The sequence below is a fragment of the Lepus europaeus genome, chromosome 4 (assembly GCF_033115175.1).
Source record: "Lepus europaeus isolate LE1 chromosome 4, mLepTim1.pri, whole genome shotgun sequence".
Lineage (NCBI taxonomy): Eukaryota > Metazoa > Chordata > Mammalia > Lagomorpha > Leporidae > Lepus > Lepus europaeus.
The window spans coordinates 30,044,018-30,067,404 of NC_084830.1; the positions used below are offsets into that span (position 1 = coordinate 30,044,018).

At 36.7% G+C, this 23,387-nt stretch overlaps 1 protein-coding gene across 2 annotated transcripts in view; it reads left to right on the forward strand.

The window, feature by feature from the left end:
• Positions 1–23,387, forward strand: part of CSMD3 (CUB and Sushi multiple domains 3) — a 1,267,615-nt gene that overhangs the window by 607,052 nt on the left and 637,176 nt on the right. For both annotated transcript variants that reach the window (XM_062189471.1, XM_062189472.1), the window contains one exon: positions 18,848–18,951. In XM_062189471.1, the coding sequence (XP_062045455.1) occupies positions 18,848–18,951 (104 nt within the window). The remainder of the gene's footprint in view (positions 1–18,847; positions 18,952–23,387) is intronic.

Sequence of the window (23,387 nt, forward strand, 5' to 3'; positions counted from 1 at the left end):
GTTAATGTGTTTCCGTTTCATACTGACTTATCCATTGTCATATTATATTATAATTATCTGTTTGATCATCTGTTTTCCTTTTGACCCTTAAGGAAAAAGCCCAGATTTTGAGAGTTTACATCCTTTAACCTCTAATTTTAAATTGGTTGTGTGAGAGTTTTGCAAATGACTATTTATTGAAATAATGTACTAACTTTTCCTAGGGAAAATGTTTCTTGGTTTATTCCAATGTTTCTTGGCTTTCCCTAGAAACTTCTGTATTTCTCAGCAGAAAGTAGAGAAAATATTCAAAAGGCAAATTTTGTTTGTATCTTCTTCTCCACTCCTTCCACTAACCCTTCAGTGTCCTTAGCAATTTAACCTGCAAATCTTACTTATTTTTGAATAACAAAGAATAATCAGAACTGCAGTATATGATAATCTGTCAAAAATAGTAAAGCATTCACATAAATTATGACAATGCACTTAGAACAGGACCTGGAATATATATGTTCAATATGTTAGCTATAGTATTAATATTTACTATTACTACTGCTTCAGCTACAATTGCAAACATCACTACTACAGCATTCTCAGAATGTGGTAATGCTGATAATGATTCCATCAATGTTTGATCTAAGCATCTTGCTTTGCAGATTATGCATGCCCTTACAGTGCAGAACTTGGAATATCCTTGTGGAGATTCACTGCTGATATTAGTCATCAGAAACTATCAGCTGCGAGCTTTGAGAAATTTTACTGAAGAATAGAACATTATCTTAAGCACAACCTTAGTGTTACTGGGGGTTATGCTCAGCTTCTTGTAGCACTATTTCTGCTCCAGCTCCCTAGAACCTCAGTGAGAGCTGAGTCTAGGTAGTAAACAAAGAGAAGTATGATGTTATACCTATGCTACCAGCACTGGCATTCTTAGTATAGAAAGTCAAACTGATGACTGAATTGTCCTGAAACAGCCTGTTACATCGTATGAATATCATAAATTAATATAATTCTGTGTAATTGCTTTGCTCCCTGTTACATACCTACTTTGAATTTCAGCCCTTTTTGACCTAACAGCACTACCAATTACAGTGTATGATACCAGTGGAAAAAGTGGAAGGAAGTAACATCTGCAGAAATAGGGTGTGCTAGCTATATTTGTTTTTCTATTGAGACCATTCTTTGGCCTTCTTATAAGTGTTCAGTTTGGGATTCTCTATTATCCAAGAGCAAGCATAAAAGACCTCATATATATTGTAATGCCAAGAAGAATAAAATATTGTTAGTCCTAAACTTTATTTACGAAATGCCATATGTTTACTGTGTAAAATCTGGTCAACAATAGATTGAAAAAAAATAAATTTTCTGACTATAGGAAGCTTCTTGCTAATAGTTTAAACAGATAATGAAAGAGAAAACACAGAATAGTCACAATTTGAAAGAAACATCCTTAGTGGGATAGAGATTCTACTTAGAGTAAAAGCTTCTCTGAGCAAGTGCTATTTAAGTGAATATTAGAGGACAACAAAGACAGCAATACAGAAAGGGAAGTATCCAGGAGAGAAGAAAACAGTCCATGTAAAATATCATGATGACTAATGTGTTCTGGAGACTATAAAGATGAAAGAGTACTAAGTCATAATGATATTTGAAAAGAATAAATTATATAGTTGTTCAGCTAAATAAGACCCAGATCATATGGACCTTTGAGATTCATCCAAAAATGGAGTGAAAAGCCATTGATAAGTACAGTGCCTAAATGATTTCTCTCTTAATTCATTCAGATTTCTCAAATGTCACCTTCTTATTTCCTCCATCTTTGACCACCTCCATTGATTTTGATCATCTTACTTTGATTTCTTTTTCCTTATAATGAATTAAATTCATGTGTATTGGAAAACTACACATTATAAAAAATTGTAAGTTTCTTTTTTAAGCTTTATTTAATGAATGCAAATTTCATAAGTCCAACTTTAGGAATATAGTGGTTCTTTTCCCCATACCCATCCTCCCACCCCCACTCCCATCCCACCTCCTACTACCTCTCCCATCCCATTCTTCATTAAGTTTATTTTTAGTTTAACTTTTTAAACAGAAAACCAACTCTGAACTAAGTAAAGATTTCAATAGTTTGTACCCCCACACACAAACACAACATATAAAGTACTGTTTGAGAACAAGCTTTACAGTTAATTCTCATAGTACAACTCATCAAGGACAGAGGTCCTACATGGGGAGTAAGTGCACAAAGACTTCTGTTGTTAATTTAACAGTTAACACTCTTATTTATAATGTCAGTGATCACTCAAGGCTCTTGCCATGAGCTGCCAAGTCCATGGAAGCCCTGTATGAGCAAAAACTCCATCAGTATTTGGACAAGGCCATAAGCAAAATGGAAGTTCTCACCTCCCTTCAGAGAAAAGTACATGCTTCTTTGATGGCCCATTCTTTCCACTGGGGAAAGAGATCCACTTACAGAGATCCCTCATGTAGGATATTTTTTGCCACAATCTCTTGGCTTTACATGCCTGAAATGCTGTCACAGGCCTATCAGCCAGACCAAGAAGCCTTAAGGGCTGCTTCTGAGGTCAGAGGGTTGCTTAAAGTGATTGTCATTCTATGAGTCTGCTGTGTGGACTGTTTCCCATGTTGGAGAATCTCTCATTTATAATTCTATCTATTATTATTAGCAGGCACTTGATGCTATTTTTATGATCTCTTTAACACTTAATCCTATCTATATGTTCATATTAACACTATGATCACTTTAACAAATAAGATGGCATTTTTCCACCAATTTTAATAAGATTTGGAGTCCCATGACAAGTTTTCAAACTGTACCTTTAGAATTAAGTCCATAGGACTGCATGCAGAACTATACAGCTTTATAGTTACAAACTTCCTCCTCCCTCTTAGTCCCCCTCTTATTTTTTACTGGTATCTATTTTCAATTGACTTTATACATATATGATTAACTCTATGTTAAGTAAAAAGTTCAACATATAGTACAAAAAAAGAAAAAAAGAAAGAAAATAAAAAAAGAAAAAAAAAACTGTTCTTCAACAGTCAAGACAAGGGTTGTTCAAATCATTGTTTCTCGAAGTGTCAATTTAACTTCTACAACTTTCATTTTAGGTGTGCTATTAATTGTCACAAATCAGGGAGAACATATAGTATTTGTCCCTTTGGGACTGGCCTATTTCACTAAGTATGAAGATTTCCAGATTGATCAATTTGTTACAAATGACTGAATTCCATTTTTTTTAACTGCTGTGTAGTATTCTATAGTGTACATATTCCATAATTTCTTTATCCAGTCTTCGGTAGATGGGCATTTAGGTTGATTCCATGTCTTAGTGAATTGAGATGCAACAAACATAGAGGCGCAAATAACTTTTGTTTACTGATTACATTTCCCTTGGGTAAATTCCCAGGAGTGGAATGATTGGGTCATATGATAGGTCATTTACTGGTTCGTGAAATGAGCTTGGGTTTTTGCTGTTTAGGATTACTCCTTGTTGTACAACTTGTGTAGTGTGGAGAAAATCACTCTGAAATGTTGTGATCCTTTTTCCCAGATGGGGCATTTTGTGCGGTGGCCTCCACAATTGATGAGTGTGTTCATAGGAGGCAAACGTAGCAGCCCCCTGCTTACACTTGAAAATGTAAACAATCAATATGGCTTCTCTCTGCCATCTGTAGGTCCGGTTGGTGGCAGGAAGAAGACACAGAAAGACCATGGCATGCCCAACATCTCTGCCCATTCCCCTAAAATTTCTCTTTCTTTATGCTTGGAGGTTCAAATACAGTTCACCAAGTTTCCCTGCCTGCCACTGTCCGCAGGTCTGTGGGCTCACAATCTCTCACCTGGTTTGCTGAGGCGGGGGGGGGGGGTGGTGCCTGTCTCCTCGCTCAATCCCTGCACCCCTCCTTCGCTACATGTTCTCCTTCCTCTCTGCTTCCCGCAGAGTGGACCTGAGCAGTCTCTGATGGACTCCAGGGCCACTCTATGTGAACTTTTCACAATTCTGCTGCCTGCTTGTATCCCTTCTGCTAACTAACTATCCATTTTTCCCTACGTGACTCGGAAAGTTATGTTGCTATATTGCCATTTTGCCGTGGACTCCATTCTTTTTTTTTTTATTGTATTCTTCCCTAATAAATGGAGAATAATTTATATCTTCAATACTAAAACAATGCCTGGTAAAGGGTAAGATCTTAATCAATGTTTGTAAAATGAATTCATAAATTGAGAGTTTTTAAAGGGGAGTTATATTTTTTTGTTTTCACTTAACATGCAAAAATTAAAATAGTGCCTTGATTACTTAAGTGCAGCTCAGAAAACAAAAAATAGTAATGTACATATCTCTCCTCTCTCTCTTCCCAAACACTGGCCCTAAGGGGGATTCATTCATAGGCTGGCCTTTATGTGAGTAACTGTGACAGACAGTGGATTCAGTGGCAAATATTTCTTATACCCTGACTTCCTAGACTGCTTCATAAATTCCATGTCCATCAAGATAATTTTGTAGGTAAATAAGGCCTTCTATGGATATAAGCTCATAATGATTCACTACTTATGACTATAAGCTTAAAGAAATTACATAAATAAAGTTAAATACAAAGTCCAAAAGGACTGGAATTAGAAAACACCACATCATTTTTTATATATAAAAATGTATAGTGTCTTATTCCTACTAACATGGTTGTATCTCTAATCATGTTGACCATTTCTTTAATTTTCTCAATAAAACCTGGAGATAGAAATTCTACATATAAAAAGAAACATAAATGGATAAATGGAGAGAAAGATATTTTACACCAAATGACCCCACTATCAATGAAGGATAAAACAAAAAATAATACTTTTCTAATAAAATTCATTTTATTGAGCCTCAAGCCTATTTATTTTCCAAATGTTTTGGTTATATACATTTTTTAAATGAATACCCTCCTAAAATCAAGAATATCATCTGCAAGAATTTTATTCAAATATATAAATTCAACTTGATCATTTGTATGCATTATGAAGTTTAAATTATGTACTTCAGTAGTTAAACATGAATAAGTGATGGGAAGGAACAGTTTTGTACTGTTGTGCTAAAGATTTAATATTTGATGTATATTTTATCTTCTGTAGCTTTTCCATGCAGTGAAGCATTTGTAGTACCTTTTTTAATCTGTCACTGTTACATACCAGGAATCCCCTAAAAGCAAAAAACAGTGTAAAGATAACAAAAGAACTAGAAAAATAAAACAAAGCTAAAAGCTTTTATCATTCCATCAATATTTTTCTCTGTCCGCAGGCTGTTCCCCTCCCCTATCTCTAATAAATGAGTCCTAGTAAGTATTGAGACTTTTATCCTGAAGTTGGCAACAAAATGGATAAACCTAGAAAATTTTCTGAGCTGGCACTTCTTATTTTTGAGTGGTTTAGCCCAAAATCTTGTGATATATCTTCAGTAATAAAAAAAATCTAAGAATGATATTACAGTGTGTAATACTTCTTGAATGTGAGAGACTAATTATTTCCTCTAAAATGGGATTAGTTTCAAATGAACTTCATGTGTTATACTTTAAACCTTTTCTGTCATGCAAAGCTTTATATCATACAGAGTACGTACTTATTTCACAAATTTAATGTACACTGAACTTCTCATTTTGTTAGGCAAATTTAAGATGATCATTGACAAAGAATTTATTATTCACATTAGTTTTCTAGGTGGAATATATGGGATACTTATGACTTACCATACATATCATTTTCAGTTATGCTGAAATATATGATTTTTAATAAATGTACTACTTATTCTTCTCTGAATTAGACATTTACAATAAAAAATTGATATAATAGACCTGTGAGGTAGATATTTTTGTGTGGACCTCTAAATAGTGCTTCTGTATGTAAAAAAAAAGAGAGAGGACAAAATGATTACAGTCATTTTTATTTAGAGTAAATAAATCTTGCTTGAGTCTACTGTTTGCTAGCCCCACTTCCATAGTCCAGCTTTAGGTCCTTGATCTCTCTAAACCTACACTATTTTCCTTCAGATCTAGAATGTGCTTGCTGTCAAAGTGGGCTTATTCAAAGCAAATATAACTTGCCAGTATTGCTCCAAACTCATAATTTGTTTATCAAATACAAAATAACATTCAAAGCCTTAAAATGATCTGTTTACTGCCTCCATCTCTATCTCCCCTTTTATACAATGCCATGTTAAATTATTTTCCCTAGGATGTCCTTTCCAAATTCCCATTCTTACATTCCTTTGCACTGTTTGGAGATTTCCTGCTTGAGGAAATCTTTGCTCTTTACCTTCCCACCAGATTTGTTGGCTCTTATCTCTGTTCTCATGCAGTCGTATCTGTCCTTATCTTTCAGCATTGGTATTTTGTTTATGTGTTGCCTTTCACATTGGACTATGATCGTCAAGGCCTGGAAAGTATATATCAAGAAAGAAGTGCTTTATCTGATATGAGGTTAATAGTGTACTATGGCATTGAATACCATAAGCTTAGCTCATTTATTTTTAAATTTGTTTATTTTAAATTATGCATATATTATGCATTCTAAATTATTGGAAGCAGAAACAGTTGTTAGTATTAGGGTGACTTTTCATCCAAGCATAATGGGAAAATTTTACTAGCATAGCATGTGGGGGGAAACTTCTTTTGAATCTTAGTGTGCTTGGCCAAAAAGAGAATTTACTTCCTAAGATCTGCTGTGAACAAATGTGAACATCTATTTTAGCATGATTATTTTATCTTAGCTTATAATAAGCATGGTTTGTTGAGGGTGTATGATATTTCATATGTATATGTTTTACAAACCAAGTTTAATGTAATACATATTTCAACCTTAGAAAATATTAGTTATGAACATTTTAATGTATTTTAGAGAATTGCCCATAGTAACATAATACAGGGTAACAGAGATGAGACTGAAACTCCGGGATTTTCCTGTGCCCTTAATTATATTACTCTGTCTCAATAATGAGTTTCACTTGGCATTAATGTTAAAGTGTCTGCTCCACTTCCAATCCAGATTCCCGGCTGATGGTCTGGAAAAAGAAGTGGGAGATGGCCCAAATGCTTGGGCTCCTGCCTTCCAAATAGGAGACCTAGATGAATCTCCTGGTTCCTGGCTTCAGCCTAGCTCAGCTCTGGCCATTGTGGCTGCTTAGACAGTGAGCCAGTGGATGGAAGATCTTTCTCTCTCTCTCCCTTGTCTCTCTTTGTGCCTCTCCCTTTCTGTAATTCTGCCTTTCAAAAAATAAGTAAATGTTTTTGAAAAAGAATGCTAAATTTGATTACACTATGTTAAAAACTTTTGGGTATCAAGTGATACTATCAGAGGATTATAAAGAAAGCCCATATAATGGGAAAATATTTTAAAATCATGTATCTGGAGATGAGGGATTAATATTTGGAATATGCAAAGAACTACTGTAACTTCACAGCAACAACAGCAACAAATCAACCTAAATTAAAAAATGGAATAAGAATTTAATTAAAAAATTCTCCAGAGGAGATATAAATTCCTTTAAGCACATGGAAAGATGCTCATCATTCTTAGTCATAAGAGAAATGCAAATCAACATTCTAGAGAGACATACTTCGTACCTGCTGGAGATGGCTCCATTAAACACACACAGGGAGAGAAAATAACAAGCATTGGTGAGGATGAGGAGAAATAGGAATCTTGTGCATTGCTTCTTGGAGTATAAAATGTTGGCACAGCTGCGAAAAACAATTTAAAAGTTCCTCAAAAAGCTTAATTAGTAGATGACTCAGTGTTTACACTTTTAGGTATGTACCCCAAAGAATTGGAAACCAAAAGTTAACCAAACACTTGTACACCGTATTCATACTAGCAGTATTGATAATAAACAAAAGATGGAAACAACTGAAGTGTTATCAATAGAAGAATGACTAACAATGATATATGCATATAATGCATTATTATTTAACCATAAAAGGAGTGAAGTTTTAATAAAGCTATTGTATGGATGAAGCTTAAATTCTTCATGCTAAGTGAAATAAATCAAGCAAAAAGCAAATATTATATGATTCTACTTATATAAATCATCTAGGATAGACAAATTCATAGAGATAGAAAGTGTGTTAGAAGTTACCAGGGACTGGTGGAGGGAGAAATGGAGAGTTATAGCTTAACCATTCCAGGTTTTTGTTTGGTGCAATGAAAACCTGAAGAACACAGGGATGATGGTTGAACTAAATCGTAAATGTAAACATTGTCACTGAATTGTATACTTAAAATGATTAAATTGCAGTTCATAGGTCAGTATAGACTAAAAAAAAAAGAATAAAATTAAGACAATGAATTTGAAAATATGACTAGTATTAAAATGTTTCTAAAAAAGCAAAACTAACTCAGGTGTATATTGTGGTACAATGGGTTAAACCACAATTTGTGTTGCCTGTGTCCCATATCAGAATGTTCATTACCATGTTATTTTTAGTAGAAAAAAAAAAAAAAAAAGAAATAACCTAAATCTGTGTTGGCAAGAAATTGTTAATTGAAGGTATCTATATCTAACTCTATGTAATACAAACATTGTTTTAAAACTACTATATGAGGCCGGCGCCGTGGCTTAACAGGCTAATCCTACGCCTTGCGGTGCCGGCACACCGGGTTCTAGCCCCGGTTGGGGCGCCGGATTCTATCCCGGTTGCCCCTCTTCCAGGCCAGCTCTCTGCTATGGCCTGGGAAGGTAGTGGAGGATGGCCCAAGTGCTTGGGCCCTGCACCCACATGGGAGACCAGGAGAAGCACCTGGCTCCTGGCTTCAGATCAGCGAGATGCACCGGCCGCAGCGGCCATTGCAGGGTGAACCAACGGCAAAAAGGAAGACCTTTCTCTCTGTCTCTCTCTCTCACTATCCACTCTGCCTGTGAAACAAACAAACAAACAAAAAACCTACTATATGGCCATATGGAATATATAATTTAATATTTAATATTTTTTGCATTGGCAATAAAGTTGGCCAAAAAATTGCTTTAGTCTATGGTATTATAGAATATTTTTAAAAGAAGTAGCATAATCAAAAATTATTTTGCTGTGTAATTCAGGAAAGCTGCTTATAAAATCCTTCATATTTTTAAAAAAACATTTTTTTAATTTAAAAAACAGAGATACAGAGAAAGAGAGACAGATAAGTATTTCCTATCTGCTGGTTCAATCCCCAAGTGCCCACAACAAGGGCTGGATCAGATTCAAGCCAAGAGATGGGAATCAATCTGCATTTGCCACTTGATCCATAACCTGCGGCCTCCCATATTGTACATGATCAGGAAGTTGCAATCAGAAATGCACATAGGACTTGAACCCAGGCACTCTGATATGGGATATAGGCATCCAAACTAGTGTCTTAACCACTACACCAAATGCCTAGCCTAAAATTCTTCATTTTAAATAATTTTATAACAAAATAATAAGTAGTGATGAGTATTGCCAGAGATATTTTTTCATTTGTTCTGGTGATATTGATAACCTCAGGAATTCATTTTCTTTGTGAAGCGATAAATAATAATTTATTTTGAATTATTTTTTGCTCAAGGCATGATTGTATGTAGAACAATATTTACATAATTTCTTTCTGTATTGATTCTTATTTACAATTTTTATTGTGTACATATTATTTCCTAATGTAACAATTACAGTTTAAATTTGAATTTTGCATAAGTATATAGCAATGTATGAACACATGAATATATATGTTAGTAAAAAATAATGTTAAATTATTTATCATGGTATAATGTCTCCCTCAAACTGTGATGTCCCCAGCTATTCCAGCACAGTTTAGTATATTTAATGGATTCTGTTACCAAAGGATATAAAAAATAAACCTGTTATCATTAAATGTGATGCTATAGATTAAAATTCAGCTCTAAAATTTTTTCAGCTTCACTACTTAGTAGAAATAGTACACACTTTAGCTACTTGGGATTGTACTTTGTGAAGCTACTGGGATCCAAGAAGGGAAGCCACATTGCCTCCCTCCCTTACTCCACCCTTGTAGCCAGGCTGCACTGCAAAAAGTTGCACAACTGATTTTTGTACCACTGCTACCAGAATCAGCTCAGAGAGTCAAAGGGCAACTTGTCAGGAAGAGGACAGATACCCCTGCATCCTGCAGTGGTGGGAGTTTGGGGTCATTAGCCCCAGAGCTAAACTTGCCCACTCTACCTGTGCAAGGGGGATTCCCCTTAGCTTCTAGGGACTAACACCAGTAGCAGCTCATAAAAATTATATTTCCACTCTGGGAGATGTGGGTAATAACCCCACTGTACTCTGAACCACCAGAATTTTAACAATCCATTCTAATTTTCTCAATGCCACTGGAATCTACTCAAGTAGATTGAGGGAAGGAGCTACCTGCATTCCACCTCTGTGGACCCATACCTGCAGAGAAAAATCTCCTGTATACCTTGGTTTCATACTGTGGGACTGGAAAAAGTTTCACTCTACAACCCCCAATCTCAGGACTAGGGTTGTTGGTATTATAATCCACAGCACCACCTGCTCTCTCCTAACAAGATTCGAGGAATGGCCCATCTACAGGACACAGTCCTAGAGTCACAGCAGTTGGTTCCACAAGCTCCAGTATCACTCGGGCTTTCCAATGGGACAAGGAGACAGCCCCCTTTGTTTTCTGCAGCACAAAGAACAAGGCCCTGGCTGTCACAATCCCAAGCATGACTGATACTGAACTCTGGCCTAGGAAACCCACATTCATCTCAAAGTCACACTTCTAAGCCTATGAACTGCAGCAGACTAGTGTGCTACTTATAGACACAGCTGATATGATTATAATGCAAGAAATCATTCAGAGGATAAATTTCTGGGATCCCCTGGAACCAAAGCCAAAATAGCAATCAAGTGATACCCTGCAATCCCATCTAAACCATTAACTTGATTTTAGGTTTCCCTAGCAAACTTACATGGCAGAGGGGATAATAACAACAATGCACAAATATCAGTGTAGGTACATGGGAAACATGAAGAATCAAGGTAGCATGACACCTCCAAAAGAGTGCAACAATTCTCCAGAATTAGATCCTGGTTTGAAGAAAATCTATGAAATACCTGAAATAGGTTTCAAAATAATGATTGTAAGGAAACTCATTGTGATACAAGAGACCACAAACCGACTAAAGAAATGAGGAGTTAATCACTGACATAAATGAAAATATTACTAAGGAGAGGAGAAATCATTTAAAAGAACAAAATATAAATTTTAGAGATGAAATCTTCAATCAGTGAAATAAAATTATGTGTGAGAACTGTAACAGAAGAATAGACCAAGTGGAGCATGTGGAGGAAAGCATTTCTGACCTTGAGGACAAGCTTTTTTAAAATAACCCAATCAGAGAGAGAGAGAGAGAGAGAAGAGAGAGAGAGAATAAAAAAAGAATGCAAAAATATATGTGAAATTTGGGAGACCATTAAATGATGAAATATTCATATTATAGGTATTCATGAGGAGAAGAGAAAGAAAAAAGCATTGAGAACCTGCTAAATGACATAATTGTTGAAAATTGTCCAGGTCTTGAGAGAGACATGGACATCCAGGAAGCCCAGAGGGCCCCAAGTAGACTCAACCAAAAAAGATCTTCTCCAAGGCATATTGTGATCAAATTATCAAAAGTTAAGGACAAGTAGAGAATCCTAAAGACAGTAAGAGAAAAGCATCATGTTACATACAAAGGAAAACAAATTAGACTAACAGTAGATTTCCCAGCAGAAAACCTACTGCCCAAAAGAGAGTAAAGTATGATTATATATGCAAGGTCTTAAAAGAAAAAAAGAAACTTCTAATGAAGAATATTATATTCAGTGAAGCTATCTTTTGAAGTGAAATAAAGTATTTTGCAAATAAGCAAAACTGAGATAATTCATCACAACCAGACCAGCCTTACAAGAAATTCTGTATGTAGTTCTGAATTACAAGTAAACATCATGAAAACACATGACCCAAATTAATTCACTAAGAGAAAGTAAAATCAGTATTATGTCAGCAATATGACAGGTGTTAGTTCTTACCTATCAATGCTAACACTGAATGTAAATGGTTAAAATTCACAACAAAAAGACTTAGATTGGCTGAATGGATGAAACCAAGACCTAACTGAATGCATGAAAAACCAAGACCCAACTATATGCTGTCTATAGGAAACTGATTTCAAGTATATAGGTACACAGCAATTGAAAATGAATGGCTGAGAAATGATACAACAGGCAAATGGAAGCCAAACATGAGCAGGAATAGTTATCTTCATATCAGATAATACAAACTTTAAATCAAAAACTAAAAAGAGACAAGGATATTATATTTTGCTAAAAGTTTTGATTCAGCAAGAAGATATAACAATCATAACTATATATACACCTAATACAAGACCACCCAGAAATATACTGCAAATACTATTAGACCTAAAAGGAGAAAATAACTCCAATACAGTAATAGTGGGTAACTCCAAAACTTGCTCTCATCAGTGGACAGATCAAACAGACAGAAAATAAAGATACATCGTAGTTAAAATGCAAGACATTTCACTCAAAGGCTACAGAATGCACAATCTTCTCATCAGCATCTGGAACATTTTCTAAGATAGACCATATATTAGGCTGCAAATGAATTCTCAGTTCATCTAAAAAGATTGAAATGACTTGTGTATCAGACCACAGAGGGATAAAAGTAGAAATCAACAAGAACAATAGAACACACATAAATACGTGGAAATTAAGAACATACTACTGAATGATCAGTAGGTCATTGAAGAAATTAAAAAGGAAATCAAAAGTTTCTTGAAACAAGTGAAAATGAAACACAATATATCAAAACCTGTGGGGTACAGCAAGAGCAGTATTAAGAGGAAAGTTTGATACTTATCTGGCAGGAAAGATACCATGATCACACAGAAGAAAGTTTATAGCATTGAGTATTTAATTAAAAAGGGGGGAATCTCTCAAATAAATGATCTAAGGATACATCTCAAAGACTTAGAAAAATAAGAACAAGTAAAACCCAAATCATCAGGAGGCAATAAATAATAAGGATGAGAACAGAAATAAATGGAATTGAAATTATAAAAACAATAAAAAGATCAGCAAAATAGCTGCATTTTTGAGAAGATAAACAGAATAGACAAAACTTCAGCCAGACTAACAAAGAAAACATGAGAAAACTCAAAATTAGAGATCAAAAGGGAGACATTACAACTGATATCACTGAAATACAAATGCTCATAAGAAACTACTATGAAAAACTATTTCAATGAAAACCTCGATGAAATGGACTAGTTCTTGTGTACATATAATCTACCAAGATTAAATAAAAAAGATACAGACAATCTAAACAGGCCCTTAACAAACAATGGGATTGAAACAGTAGTTAAAAGTTTTCCATCAAGGAAAATTCCAGGACCTGGTAGCTTTACTACTGGGTTCTACAAAATGTTTAATACTGTTCAAAATATTTCAAAGCATTAAATAGATGGAACTCTACCAAACTCTTTGTATGAGGCCAGCATCACTCTGATACCCAAACTGAACAAATACACAACATGAAAATAAAACTACAGACCTATACCCTTGATGAACAAAGGTGCAAAGATTCTCAACAAGCTATCAGCAAACCAATACCAAAGTCACATAAAAAAGATCGTATATCACGATCAAGTGGGAATTCAAGGTTGTTTCAAATTCAGAATTCAATGATGTCATAAATTGCATCAACAGGATGAAGAACAAAAACCATATTGTCATCTTAATAGATAGAGAAATTATTTGATAAGATTCAACACTCTATCATGATAAACAAACCTCTATAAATTATCTATAGAGGGAATTTATCTCAAAATTACAAAGGTTATTTATGACAAACCAGCAGTCAATATTGTACTGAGTGGGAAAAAGCTGGAAACATTTTCCCTTAGATCTGGAAAAGACAAGGATATCTACTTTCACCACTCTTAATTCAATGTAGTACTGGAAGCATTTTGAAGAACAATTAGGGAGGAGAAAAAAATGATTGGAATAAAATTTGGAAAAGAGGAAGTCAATTTATCTGTTTACAGATTACATTATGTTGTATTTGTAAGAACCCACATACTCCACACACACACACACACACACACAAAGCTGTTAGAATTCAAAGCCATTAAGTGAAATTTCAGGTTACAAAATAAGCATGCTAACAATGAACTCACTGAAAGTGAATCAAATCCAATTTACTATAGCCACAAAGATAATGAAATATTTAGGAATAAACTTAACCAAAGAAATGAAAGAACAGCACAATGAAAATTACAAAACATTGATAAAAGAAATCAGCAAGGAAACACACACACAAAAAAATGGAAAGATACTCCTTGCTTGTGTTTTGGAAGAATCAATATCACTGAAATACTACCTAAAGTTGGGGCTGGCACAGTGGGTCACTTGGTTAATCCTCCGCCTGTGGCGCCAGCATCCCATATGGGTGCTGGGTTCTAGTCCTGGTTGCTCCTCTTCCAGTTCAGCTCTCTGCTGTGGCCCGGGAGGGCAGTGGAGTTTGGCCCAAATGTTTGGGCCCCTGCACCCGCATGGGAGACCAGGAAGAAGCACCTGGCTCCTGGCTTTGGATCAGCACAGCACAGGCTGTAGAGGCCATCTGGGGAGTGAACCAACGGAAGGAAGACCTTTCTCTCTGTCTCTCTCTCACTGTCTGCAACTCTACCTGTCAAATAAATAAATAAAAAGAAATACTACCTAAAGTAATCTACAGATTCAGTACAATTCCTATCAAAATACCAATGACATTCTTTATAGAACTAGAAAAAAAATGCTAAAATTCATGTGCAATCACAAAAGATCCAGAATATCCAAAGCAATACTGAGCAACAAAACCAAGGTGGAGCATCACAATACCTGACTTCAAAGCATACTGCAAGGGGCTAGGGCTGTTAATTTTAGCTGCCACCTACAGCACTGGCATCCCATATGGACACCTGTTCAAGTCCCAGCTACTCTACTTGAGATCCAGGTCCCTGCTAGTGCACCTGGGAAAGCAGTGGAAGATGGCTCAAGTGTTTGGGTCCCTGCCACCTATGTGGGATACCCAGATGAATTCCAGGCTTCAATCTGGCCCAGCTCTGCCTGTTGTGGGCTTTGGTGAGTGAACCAGTAGATGGGAGTGAACCAGGTGATGGAAGATCTCTGTCTCTCTCTCTTTGTAACTCTTCTTTTTAAATAAAATAAATAAATGTTTTTTAAAACCATGCTGCAAAGCAATAGTAATTAAAACAGCATAGATGGCTAGTGCTATGGCATAGTGGGTAAAGCCGACACTTGCAGTGCTAGCACTATATATGGGTGCCAGTTTGGGTCCTAGCTCCACTTAAAATACAGCTCTCTGCTATGGCCTGGAAAAGCAGTAGAAGATAGTCTAAGTCCTTGGGCCCCTGCAGCTACCTGGGAGACCTCGAAGAAGCTCCTGGCTCCTGGCTTCAGATCAGCTCAGCTCCAACTGATTTGGCCATTTGGAGAGTGAACCAACGGATGGAAGATTCTCTCTCTCTCTCTCTCTCCCCCTGTCTCTCTATGACTCTACCTTCTAAATAAATAAATCAATCTTTTTTTTTGCCAGAGTGTCTTGGATTTCCATGCCTAAAATACTTTCATGGGCTCTTCATCCAGATCCAAAAGCCTTAAGGGCTGATTCTGAGGCTAGAGTGCTGTTTAGGACATCTGCCATTCTATAAGTCTGCTGTGTATCCCGCTTCCCATGTTGTTTTGTTCTCTCCCTTTTTTATTCTGTTGAGATCCCAGTAGAAAGAACGGGCCATCAAAGAAGGAGGTACCTTTCTCTGAAGGGAAGAGAGAACTTCCACTTTGACTATGATCTTGTCTAAATAAGATCGAAGTCAGTGAACTCAAGAGAATTCCATAGCCTTGGAAACTCATGACTAGAGCCTAGGGAGATTTCTGACGCCATAAACAAGAGTGTCAAATTGTTAAGTCAACAGCAGGAGTCACTGTGAACTTACTCCTCATGTGGGATCTCTGTCCTTAATGTGTTGTCCAATGTGAATTAATGCTATAACTAGTACTCATACACTATTTTACACTGTATGTTCTGTGTGGGTGCAAACTGATAAAATCTTTACTTAATATATACTAAATCAATCTTCTGTATATAAAAATAATTGAAAATGAATCTTGATGTGAATGGAATGGGAGAGGGCGTGGGATATGGGAGGGGTGCGGGTGGGAGGGAAGTTATGGAGGGGAAAAAGCCATTGTGATCCATATATTGTACTTTGGAAATTATATTTACTAAATAAAAGTTTTTAAAAAAGGAAAACAAAAAAATAAATCTTAAAAAAAAGAAAAAAAACAACAACAACATGGTACTGATATAAAAACTGAAACATAGATCAATGGAACAGAATGGAAAAGCCCAAAAATGAATCCACATCCATATAGCCAACTGATTTTTGACAGAAGTGCCCAGACCATACACTGGAGTAAGATAATCTCTTCAATAAATGTTGCTTGTAAAATTGGATGCAAATATATAGAAGAATGAAATTAGATCTATACCTCTTACCATATACAAAAATCAAATTCAAAATAGTTCAAAGACCTAAATTTTAGACCTGAGACTCTGCAGTTACTAGAAACAAATATAGGGGAAACACTCTTAAGACATATATTCATTTGACAGCTTATTGGATAAGAACTCCAAAGCACAGGGAAACAAGGGAAAACTAAACAAATGGTATTATATCAAATGTAGAAGCTTCTGCACAGCAAAAGAAATGATCAACTGAGTGAAAAAATGTGCACGCTTCTTATCTGACAAAGGATTAATATCCAGAATATATTAGAAACTCAAAAAACCTAACAACAACAACAAAACAAAAACAACAAATCTAGTAAAGAAATGGGCAGATGACTTAGACACTTCACAACAGAAGAAATATAAATGACCAACAATATATGAAAAAAAATGTTCAACATCACTAGCCTTTAGAGAAATGCAAACCAAAACCACAATGAGATAGCACCTCACCCTCATCAGAAAGGCTATTATCCAAGATCAGAGAGTAACAAATGCTTGTGGGAATGTGGAGAAAGGGACCCTAGTTCGCTATAAAAAAGATTGAGGCCGGCACTGCAGCTCACTAGGCCAATCCTCCGCCAGCGGCACCTGCACTCTGTGTTCTCGTCCCGGTTGGGGCACTGGATTCTGTCCTGGTTGCTCCTCTCCCAGTCCAGCTCTCTGCTGTGGCCCGGGAGGGCAGTGGAGGATGGCCCAATTCCTTGGGCCCTGTACCCACATAGGAGACCAGGGAGAGCAGGAGGAAGGCTCCTGGCTTTGGATCCCGATCAGCGCAGCGCGCTGGCCGTAGTGGCCATTTGGGAGGTGAACCAACAGAAGGAAGACCTTTCTCTTTGTCTCTCTCTCTCTCTCACTAACTCTGCCTGGCAAAAAAAAAAAAAAAAAAGAAAAGAAATTCTACCATTTGCATCAAAGTGGATGGAACTTGAAGACCTCATGTTGTGTGAAATAAGCTGGACACAGAAAGAGAAATACAGCTAAAATTAAAAAAGAAAAACAAAAGCAAAAACAAGAAAGAAATGCCTGAGTGTATCAGTTGGCTGTAAATATAGCTTTGTCAAACTTTGTTTTGTATTTTTGTCAAACCATTGATTACGAATGTTATACTGCTACATTTTTAATGATCTGTGATTATTTTAAAATTTACAGCAAATGGTGGAAATAATCACCTTTAATTGGATTATTGTTTATAGCCCTTGCCTATATTACTGCTGAACTAGGGTCTCGTTTTTGTTCTGTTTTGTTTTGTTTAACTTGTTGAGATCTCTATTTAGTGGAGCATTAAGCCCCTAACTCTAATGTTAATTAAAAATACATTATCTTGTTATCTTGGGGCTGGTATTGTGGCTTAGCAGGTAAAGTCCCTGTCTGTGATGTCGGGCACTAGTTCATGTCCCCTCTATTCCTCTTCTGATCCAGCTGCCTGCTAATGGTCTGGGAAAAGTAGCAGAAAATGGATCAAATGTTTGGGTCCCTGCCACACACTTGAGAGACCCAGATGAAGCTCCTGGTTCCTGGCTTTGGCCTGGCCCCTCCCTAGCTATTTGTGGCCATCTAGGGAATTAATCAACAGATGGAAGATTTCTCTCTCTCTCTCTCTCTCTCTCTCTCTCTCTCTCTCCCCTTCTCTATGTAACTTTGAGTTTCATATAAATAAATCTTTTTTTAAAATGTTATGTTAAAAGCTTAAAAAGAGGAGGAAAGGAAAAGGATTAGAAGCAGAGAAGAGTGGCAGGGAGGAAGAGAATATCATTGCATTCTTTTAATTGTATCTATGCATTGATTCTGTTCTCTTAATATTATATTAACTAGAAAACATAATGCATCATTAAAAATGAAATAAAAAGCACACCCTGTTTTTCCATGTTAACTTTATAAAGTATGTATGTAAATATGTAGAAAACCCCTGTCCAACTACACATACATTTATAAAGCCTTCTTGAAATATTTTTGTGTTAATCATGCTTCAGATGCTTTATATGAGAGTTCTGTAAACAGAAGCCAAGACACTTCATTGAAAACTTAATAGAGAAGATATAGTACAGCAAGTAAAACCCATGTGATGGTATAAAGATTGAATTTTAGAAATACTCACATGGTTTGCTGCCATACTGTAAAATTCAAATATATGTAAATACATTTAGTCTTATGTGCATGTTGAGTGTTTTCTGACATTACTTTACTTTTGTTTTTATTACATGACTCAATATTTAATGTATTATTTCTGTTTATTGCCAGGTTATCCAGATAAATTTTGAAGAATTTGATTTGGAGATTGGCTATGATACCTTGACAATTGGTGATGGGGGTGAAGTTGGAGACCCTAGGACAGTGCTTCAAGTGTAAGTTCTTAATTTTTCACTTCTGTCTTAGCCTATCAGATGTTTGTCAGATTTTATTGTCAAGTTATTTTATTTCCATTTATGCATCCCACTACACCAATAGAAATAAAGAATCTTAGTTATTATCACCAACCTATATATAATCTATTTGTTAGTACTTCCCTTTTAGTTCCTTTGACCTCCTATAACAGAATACACTAAATTGGTGACTTATAAACAACATAAATGTATTTTTCCCCACTCTAGAAAATCTGAAGTCCATGATCAAGGTTTTAGCAACTTCAGCATCTGGTGAGGGCTTGCTCTTCTTTAACAGGATGCTTCTCAAATTGGATCTTTCTGCATCACTAATGCATCACAATTACCTAGTAATCAAAATGTAGATTTCTGGACCTGAGCCACTGAAACAGAATCTCTGGAATCTGGAACTAATAATCTATTTTAGCTGACTCACCATATTACCCTTATGTACACCAAAGTATGATAGCTAATGATATAAAATTTTATAAAAATATTTAAGCATAGGGGCCAGCACCGTGGCTCACTTAGCTAATCCTCCACCTGCAGCGCCGGCATACCCTATAGGCGCGGGGTTCTAGTACCGGTTGCTCCTCTTCCAGTCCAGCTCTCTGCTGTGGCCCGTGAGGGCAGTGGAGGATGGCCCAAGTGCTTGGGCCCTTGCACCCGCATGGGAGACCAGGAAGAAGCACCTGGCTCCTGGCTTCGGATCGGTGCAGCGCTGGCCGTGACAGCCATTTGGGGAGTGAACCAACGGAAAGAAGACCTTTCTCTCTGTGTGTCTCTCTCTCTCTCTCTCTCACTGTCAAACTCTGTCAAATAAAAAAAAAAAATTAAGCATAAAAAACTCCTAGAGATATTGCTGTTATCATGTATGTTTTTCTTACTATGTAATGTACTAAAAGTAAACTAATTTGCTATTTTTTCTGATTTAATTTTTTTAAAGAATTTATTTTATTTATTTGAAAGACAGAGTTACAGAGATAAAGACAGAGAACAAGGTCTTCCATCTGCTGGTTCACTCCCCAGATGGCCACAATGGCCAGAGCTGTGCTGATCTGAATCAGGAGCTAGAAGCTTCCTCCAGGCCTCCCACGTGGGTACAGGGGCTCAAGCACTTGGGCCATCCTCCACTGCCTTCCCGGGCCACAGCAGAGAGCTGGACTGGAAGAGGAGCAACCGGGACAGAACTGGCGCCCCAACAGGGACAATAACCCAGGGTGCCGGTGCCACAGGTGGAGGATTAGCCTAGGAGCCATGGCACCGGCCTGAACTACTAGGTTAAACATATACTTCTCTTCATGCACTTCTATTTTTTAGAAAAAGATTTGTTTATTTATTTGAAAGGCAGAATTGCAGAAATAGGTACTGACAGACGAAGAGCACTTTAATCCACTGGTTTACTCTCCCAAATGGCTGCAACAACTGGCCTGTCTATGGTGCTGGTGCTGGAGCTGGGACTGGGAACCTGGAACTCTGTCCAGGTCTCTCTCCTCTGCTGCCTTCCCACGCAAATCAGCTGGGTGCTGGATTCGAAGCTGGACTGGAATCCGTCCCCCTAAGACATACATTATTTCAGGCAGTGACTTAACCTGGTGCTCCACAACTTTGGCCCTTCTCTTGAAGCACTTTTGACATTAATTGAACCAATGTCTTTTCTCTGCAGCATAGTTGTCACTGGTTAACAATTTGATTGTCTGTCTGTGGCCTACTGCAGTTCTATTTTGTGCTTCCCAAGGTATGAGGGATAAAGAACCAGTATTTTCAGTTCTATATGTTGAATTACTCATCTGGACTTTTTGTGGCTTCATTTTTAACACTTCTTCACTTAAAAATGGTCAGCCTTTTGACAGCATGTTGAGCCTGTCATCATCACTGTGGACCAATATCTTCTAGAAATAATCTATAGTTTCTCCTAGCTTTCCTTTTGGATTTATACCTGATGGATTTCATTATACTGTAAGATCGTATCAGAAATTGCTATAGAGCTGCTATAAGCCATAGAAATGTTTATTTTTGTTTACCAAGTAGTGTGTTTTATTCTACTTTTTACTTTTTAAAAATATTTATTAATTAATTTAGAAGAGAGAGAGAGACACATTGAGAAAGAAAGATTTTCTATCCACTGGTCCACTCACTAGGCTGCTACACTGACCAGATCTTTGCCAGAATGAAGCTTCATCCAGGGTCTGCACATGGGTGACAGGGGCCCAAGTACTTGAGCCATTTTTGCTGCTTTTCCCAGGGAGATGAATTGGAAGTAAAGCCACAGGACACAAACTGAGATGCCAGCATCACAGGCATTGGCTTAACCCACTATGCCATAATGCCAGCCCTTGAGTAGTGTGTTTAATAATTGAAAAAAATCACATATGAAAACTTGAATTTGTGTTTTTTTTTAACCAAATAGTAACATAAAGCCTGGACAGTCAATGGCAAAAATTGACTGGATAGTTGCCTATCTTACCCCTGATTGAGGAAGGGTATAGAGTCTCCCTAACCAATACACTCTGTATCATTTTGTGCTTGAGATTCTATAATCCTTTGCTTTATCTGCCTAGGCCTATAGCCATTTGAATATGTGACACCTAACAAAACACAACATTTGGAATTTTCATCCTTACATTTGTTTGCTATTTTTCAAATAAAAATGTGTCTATTCCTTCATCTGACATTTTATAATAGTATTAATAGTAGCATATTTGGTGACCGATCCTCAGATACTTTCTTTGCATGTTTGATAGATCCAGTCAGATACACTTCAGAAATGAAATTATAAAAATATATGTAATGCATTTTCTACTTAATTCAGAAGATTATTTGGTTAGATTCTTTGAAAAGGTTTACAGGAAAAGATAGGCTGGCTAGTAAGCCTAATAAAGGATATTTCTTAAGAGGTGTTTTTCATGTATATGCCACAAAATGGAAGTAACTATCTAAATATTAGATTAAATATCACAAGTCATTTTGTGCAACTAACATCCTATATCAGATTCTATGTACTCCTTTTGCCACTGCCTTTTATAAAAAGATCTTTGAGTTAATTAATATCACACAATTATAGGTTGACAGATTGTAAGCAATATATGTTTACAATAATCCAATAAGTCCCAGAAAATATTATCAATGTTATCTTAAATTTCCAACCATTATAAATATAAACTAGTACCTTTTTTAGGGGATTAAGAGTGATCCGTAAAATCAAGAAATGTGTGTTTGAGGCTGGCACCGTGGCTCCCTAGGCTAATCCTACGCCTGCGGCGCTGGCATCCCCGGTTCTAGTACCGGTCAGGGCGCCAGATTCTGTCCTGGTTACTCCTCTTCCAGTCCAGCTCTCTGCTGTGGCCCTGGAGGGAAGTGGAGGATGGCCCAAGTGCTTGGGCCCTGCACCCGCATGGGAGACCAGGAGGAAGCACCTGGCTCCTGGCTACAGATCAGCGCAGTGTGCAGGTCGTAGTGGCCATTTGGGGGGTGAACCAATGGAAGGAAGACCTTTCTCTCTGTCTCACTGTCTAACTCTGCCTGCCAAAAAAAAAAAAAAAAAAGAAATTATTCAAATACTGGGAAAATTGCAAAATCAACCATTAATTCTGAAATACTGGTGGTTAATGTTCTTTTTACAAAGCAAATCATTATGTTATGAACATGGAATTGCTTTTAAGTACTATTTTTCTGAAGAATACCTAGTACCTTAATGGACTTGCCTATATTGTCAAATCACATGCTTCCAATAAGACAATCCAGTGGGTATTCAGACCTAAAGCTTCATTCTTTGACCATTAATGGAATTGACTGTCCATTCAGTAGATCTAAATTGATTCTATTGTGGGAGTATGAAAGAACTGGGAAAGAAAAATAACAAAATCATTAAATTTACCACAAGACTGAGACTAACACACACATATACAGACAAATGTATCATTTATTTATTTTGTTTATTTGAGAGGAAAAGAGACATAGGGGGAGATGATAGATACATACATACATGCATACAAATAGATAGACATAACATACATACATAGAAATCTCCCATCTGCTGATTAACTTCCAAGTGCCCACAACAACCAAGGTTGGGCCATGCTAAAGCCAGAAACCTGCAACTCAATTCTGATCTCTCATGTGGGAGGCAGAGACCTAAGTAGTTGAACTACCTGCTGTCTACCAGGGTGAAGATTAGCAGGAAGCCAGAGTTAGGAGTTGGGACTTGAACCTAGGCACTCTAATATGGGATACAGGCTTCCTAAGCATCATCTTAACTGCTAGGGAAAAAAAAAAAACAAACTCATCCTTGAGCAAGTATATGCAGATGCAGTCTTTATTTTAATTATTTATATACAGAAACACACACATGCACACACACATGTGGGTATATCGTGTGTGTGTGTGTGTGTGTGTTTTGAGTTCGTGAAATTCAAAAT